General features: G+C 40.5%; 1 protein-coding gene across 5 annotated transcripts in view; it reads left to right on the forward strand.

Moving 5' to 3' along the window:
• Positions 1-5,940, forward strand: part of LOC112216165 (coiled-coil domain-containing protein 50) — a 41,788-nt gene extending 35,848 nt beyond the window's left edge. For all 5 annotated transcript variants that reach the window (XM_042299517.1, XM_024375948.2, XM_024375950.2 and 2 more), the window contains 6 exons: positions 1,051-1,169; positions 1,434-1,517; positions 2,608-2,742; positions 2,867-2,958; positions 3,862-3,962; positions 4,054-5,940. In XM_042299517.1, the coding sequence (XP_042155451.1) occupies positions 1,051-1,169; positions 1,434-1,517; positions 2,608-2,742; positions 2,867-2,958; positions 3,862-3,962; positions 4,054-4,199 (677 nt within the window). In that variant the 3' untranslated portion in view covers positions 4,200-5,940. The remainder of the gene's footprint in view (positions 1-1,050; positions 1,170-1,433; positions 1,518-2,607; positions 2,743-2,866; positions 2,959-3,861; positions 3,963-4,053) is intronic.
• Positions 5,941-6,296: the final 356 nt, after the last annotated feature.

Raw genomic sequence — 6,296 nt, forward strand, 5'->3', positions numbered from 1 at the left:
TCAAGTTAAGGGAGAGTGCAATTGGCAGGCTGACTGCAGGAATGTCCACCAGGGCTGTTGCCAGAGAATGTTAATGTTAATGTTGAATGTTAATTTCTCTACCATAAGCCGCCTCCAACGTCACATTACAGAATTTGGGAGTATGTCCAACCGGCCTCACAACCACAGACCACATGTAATCATGCCAGCCCAGGACCTCCACATCCGACTTCTTCACCTGTGGATAGTCTGAGACCCGACACCCGGACAGCTGATGAAACTGTAGGTTTGCACAACCAAATAGTTTGTGTAGAAATTCTCAGGGAAGCTCATCCGCGTACTCGTTGTCCACACCAGGTTTTTGACCTGACTGCAGATTGGCAGATCGACTTCTGTGGGCAAATGGTATAGGCAGGCATAAGCTAGGGACAATGAACACAATTGTAATTTAATCAATTTGAATGCGCAGAGATACCTTGATGAGATCCTTGTCCCATTGTTGTGCCATTCATCCGCTGCCATCACCTCATGTTTCAGCATGATAATGCACGGCCCCATGTCGCAAGGATCTGTACACCATTCCTGGAAGCTAAAAATGTCCCAGTTCTTTCACCTGCATTACTCACCATTTGAGAATTTACGACAGCGTGTTCCATTTCCGCCAATATCCTGCGACTTCGCACAGCCATGGAAGAGTAGGACAGCATTCTACAGGCCACAATCAACAGCCTGATCACCTCTATGTGAAGGAGATGTCGCAATGAGTCACACCAGATACTGACTAGTTTTCTGATCTACTTTATTTTTTAAATTAAGGCATCTGTGACCAACCGCTGCATATCTGTATTCCCAGTCATGTGAAATCCATAGATTGGGGCCTAATTAATTGATTTCAATTGACTGAGTTCCTTATATGAACTGTAACTCAGTTAAATCTTTGAAATTGTTGCATGTTGCGTTTCAATTTTTGTTCAGTGTACTTCACTAGATTTAATTTCATAGACCTTTTAATCATACCTCATCACAGCCTTTATCTCTAAACCTTCCTGACCCAGGTCTTTCCTTCTACAGGAGCTGTGCTGCAGCCAGAGGAGGGGGTGTGTCTGGACCTGGGGGAACTGCACCAGGTGTTGCTGGATGAGGAGCTGGCCAGGAGGCTGCAAAAGGAGGAGGAGAAACTGTTGACTAGGGTAAGGGAGGATCATCCTACTGGCTGTACTGTGTCGGCTCACATCCAACTATGTTACTAAATGTCGCTGTCTGATAGTCTGTCTTGAAAATTTGAGGTTTTCAGGAAATGTCTTTTATTTTTTACACATTAACGAACATACAATTATGAAACTTCAGAAGCTATTTTGAATATGTTCTTGGTCCTAGAGTCATGACATGTTCAGAGTAGATTCAGGGGAGTTACTGCAGCAATGCCATGATGAGTTATCCTCTTGTCATTGCAGAGCCCTCCAGCCCGTTCTTCCCTCTCTCAACATGACTCCTACCCAGAGGGAGACTTCAGAGTTGCGCAAGTGGCTCAGGATGAGGTAAGATAAAGGTGTAAAAGGAAATATCATGATTTTGGTATTATCTCCCAACAGAACTGACTGCAAGCGAGGCTATGATTTAGGTGAGAGGTCTTCAACCTTTCCTTGCTCAGGCACCCGCTCCCAGGAAAACCGAAGACCCAGGGACCCCATCATACGTTAACAAAACTAATAATGGCGAGGAGAAGTAATCAACATTTTAAAATGAATCGTTTTTTTTTTCTTTCATTATTTTGACTTCCCCACATTATAATTGGAGGAAGTGTAAACTCTAACATACTATTTGCTAGAAAGGTAACTCCAAACACATTTTTGCTTAGAGCAGCTATTTATCTGGTTAAACAAAGGTTAGCAAAAGTTTATGTCCAAGTCAATGAAACTTGCCAGTGGCACTGGTAGCCTGTTCGTGGGTGCTTTTTCAAAGCCCATGTTAGATACTCCAGCGAGTGTAATTGACTCTTATTTTACTCAATACTAGGAGTTAAGAAATAAAGTTGACATTAGAAATAAAATATTCAACTCTTTTCTACTGTAGGCATGTAATTCAAAAGTCATTTATTTTTTGCTTCTATATTTTTCGCAGACCCCCTGCGAAAAGGGCTCCCGAGTGGTGCGGTGGTCTAAGGCACTGCATCTCAGTGCTAGAGGCATCACTGCAGACCCTGGTTCGATTCCAGGCTGTATCACAACCGGCCGTGATTGGGAGTCCCAAAGGGCGGGCACAATTGGCCCAGCGTTGTTAGGGTTTGGCCAGGGTAGGCTGTCATTGTAAATAAGAATTTGTTCTTATCTGACTTGCCTAGTTAAATCAAATAAATCGTTTTTCTAAAAAAGTACCTTTTGAGGGCTGTGCACCCCCAGTTGAATACCCCTGATTTAAGGAGAGGTATATTACCTTCTTTAACTAGGGGATGTGCTTCCAAAGTTCATTTGACCTTTTTATCAACCGGTCTCAAAATTCATTAGATAAATCATAGGCTCAGGTCATAGGTCCCTCAAAGCCTTGGGTTCAGCTAGAGTCCACCTGTCCAGTGTGTAAAAACATGCCTATTGTGTATTGACCCTTCATGGTCACTGTGTCCTCTGTCAGGAAATCGCCCGCTTCATGCAGAAACAGGAAATACAGTCGAATCGCCAGTCACGTGACCTTAATGGCCCGGGATCACGACATGAACCGCATGACCTGGCTGACCCCCACAACAGGAGAACTGTCAGAGAGAGACCGGTAGCTGCTGCTGGTTTTATGAGCCATTGTCTACATATAATGTTAACTATTGACACTATACATTGACTTAACAGTCTTATTTCAAAACAATATTATAATAATAATAATGTGTTCTGTGTGTCAGATTCAGCGGGAGAGACTGGACTCCGAGGGCCTCCCATCTCCTACTGAGGAGTGTTCTCCAGACTATCAGGCCCCTAGCCCCACCTCAACACTGTGAGTCAGGCTTGGGCGGTATCCACATTTCCATAACTTCAAACCAACCATCCTGCATTATGCGGTATTACCAAGTACATGTAAAATCCCATTGCGGATGCTAGCTAAATGTAAATGAGCGTATGCAAACATTTTATATGGTCTCTCAAACTATTTGCAGGACAGATATCCCAGCTCAAAGTTATACAAGAAACTCAAACATGCTACTCACATTTTTCCTCACACACAAAACAACCGCAAGGTTCTTGATCCAGGAGGGGATTCTTTGCAGTTACCAAGATGAGCTTGATTTTTGTAGGAAGCTAGCCACTTGGATAACTCGTTAGTAAGTTATCAAATAAAATACACAGTATTTAGCACATTTTAGACAGTTATAACACATCTAACTGGAAAATATTTAGCAAAGTGTTACTAGATCACCTGCGTTTCTAAACAAATGTGACCGGCTCAGCTATTTTAAGGGAACTAGGCATACCTACTGGTAAGTACTTACTGGTAAGCTTCATGATGAAAAATAATGGAACAGGTAAAATAAAGAACGCAATCTGCTTTATCTCCTAAACTAGTACACAAGTTGACTGCAGGTATTTAAAGTCAAAATAAATACTTAAATGTAATAAAAACTTTATTGAAAATCATACCATGAGTATTTCAAAATACCCCAGTATACCACCCGACCCTACTGTGCCACACTAATGTAATGTATAATGCTGGGAAACCCCTGTCTGGAAATGCCCTCCTTAGCACCTGACTGATCTTATCATTTGCTGCTAAAATATGGGTCTTTTGAAAAAGTTTTTGCTAGAGATTTGCTACCTGTGGAATGGACTGCAATCATATGTTTTGTAATAGAATAGGCTATGAAAAGTTATATATTTCAACCTGCTACTTATATCCTTACAGATCACAACAGCCAATCAGAAACATTGCAGAGGAACTGGACCCAACTTTCAAGACCAAGAGACCAGGCAAGGAGAGCATCAGAGTGGGACAGACCATTTCTGGTAGGAATAACAATGTAACACCTGACCATAACATGTAGCTTCATATAGAGGTGATGTACAGTTATAGGACCTTCTCTTGTCTTCTTAATAGGCCCATCCTCCTGTCAGTCTCATCCAATCCCCCACTTACATGACTTCATGGAGGAGCCTACGTTCATCCCGCCCACGAAGAGGCAAAGCGCCAAATCAGGACGCGCCAAATCCAAAGAGAAGAAGGAGAACTGTAAGCAGCAGTGATGTCACAGTTAGAGATACTGGGCCTGGATGTACAGGGAACAACCCCTCACCCCGCCCCATATCCATTTACACCCCCCCTCCACTACTTAACCTGGTCCGAGAGGACTATCTCCAGATACTTGTATTATTATTTAGTTGTCCCAACTAGCACTTTAACCAGTTAAATACAATTGGAGATTTTGTTTTTGTTTAAATTACTGGTGTAGATAAGACAACAATTTGGGTTCATATAACCTAATATAATTAACAAAGTGAAGAATTATAGTTGACCTGTCAATTATTCTCTCGTCTTTGTTGATGAGAGAAGGTTAATATCAATCACTATGTTTGATTGTTTGTTACGTTGTTTTATTATTTAGTATTATTAAAGGGATACTTCAAGATTTTGGCAGTGAGGCCCTTTATCTACTTCCCCAGAGTCAGATGAACTCTAATACCATGTTTGTGTTTGTCCCATATGAAAGAAGTTAGAGGTAAATATGTGAGCCAATGCTAACTAGCGGTAGCGCAATTACTAGGTGTCTATGGGTATCTACTAGCATGTTAGCAGATACCCATAGACTTCCAGTCATTGTGCTAACGCTAGTTAGCATTGGCTCACAAATTTACCTCTAACGTTCATACTGGACACTGAGACACAAACATGGTATCCGAGTTCATCTGGCTCTGGGGAAGTAAATAGAGAGCCTCACTGCCAAAATCCTGAAGTATCCCTTTAATGGGAGATCTAAGTAACATTCCAATTCAAACAGCTTTAACCATATCTGACAGGGATTGCATCCAATCCCTCTTGTCAATATCTGTTTGAAAAATACCTGAGGAGCTCTTTATCAATACTATATCATTACTATCATGTCATTCACACCCTGCTAAAGTGACAAGTTTCCCAATTACTGGGAAATAGACTTGTCACTTTATGCTAATACTGTGTTTCCCCAGTAAGCCAAGTCTATGGTAGGATATTGAGTCATATGTTTAATCCCTGGGATCCCCATGCTGTACATACTGTACTGTAGCCATCCTACATCTTTAGTGTATGACAGGAGGACACTGCAAACCCAGTCAACAAAGCATACTGCTAAACCTTCTACCAGCAACCTTAACTGGACATTGATTGGTTATGTAAGTTCAACTACTTACATAGTTAATACATCCTCAATGTAGTTTTCCCACCAACTCTCTGCTTCCCATCCTTTTGCAGCACTCATTCGAGTGCATTCAACAGACAATCATCGCTCTGTACTGTACATTTCCGTTCCTTTTATTTAAACAGTATTTTTTTGCACACATCATACAGTAACTGCACATTAGACAGGCACTGCTGGGCTTGTAGTTTGCTACAACTTATCTTTATTGCATGATTTTTGTTTAAGCACACAATTGTTGTTTACTTATATTTTGTGACCTATTATTGCCAGTTATTTTTTATGGAACAGTTGATTCAAACGATCACATTTATTTTGTATTGATAAATAGTTTTAGTGTTGTGTTTATAGTGTCTTATGAACACAATCTGCTTCATTGCTTAAATGTAATCTTGTACAATACTTTTATTTTAACATTCTGGTCCAAATATCTTTTGCCTGTTTGAGCATGAACATTATTCATTCTGTTCTTCTGTTTAAGTAGAAATGTTCATATTACTATTGAGACACATATATTATATACACACACTGGCATTAGTGCTCTCGTAGGTTTCTGAGAAGTTTTTCTGAATAAAATGAACAGCCATGAAACCTCAGCAGTAATATTGTCTTTTTCCCCTCTCTTAGGGAAACTTGCAGTGCCTTCAAAGTATTCAGACCCCTTGACCTTTCCCTCATCTTGTTACATTACAGCCTTATTCTAAAATTGATTCAATTATGTTTTCCCCCTTAGCAATCTACACACAATACCCCATAATGACAAATACATTTAGCAAATGTATGAAAACATTTAAAAAACATACCTTATTTATATAAATATTCAGCCCCTTTTTCTATTGATTATCTTTGAGATGTTTCTACAAGTTGATTGGAGTCCACCTGTGGTAAATTCAATTGATTGGACATGATTTGGAAAGGAACACACCTGTCTATATAAGGTCCCACAGTGGAC

Source organism: Oncorhynchus tshawytscha, linkage group LG16, assembly GCF_018296145.1.
Source record: "Oncorhynchus tshawytscha isolate Ot180627B linkage group LG16, Otsh_v2.0, whole genome shotgun sequence".
Classification (NCBI taxonomy): Eukaryota; Metazoa; Chordata; class Actinopteri; order Salmoniformes; family Salmonidae; genus Oncorhynchus; species Oncorhynchus tshawytscha.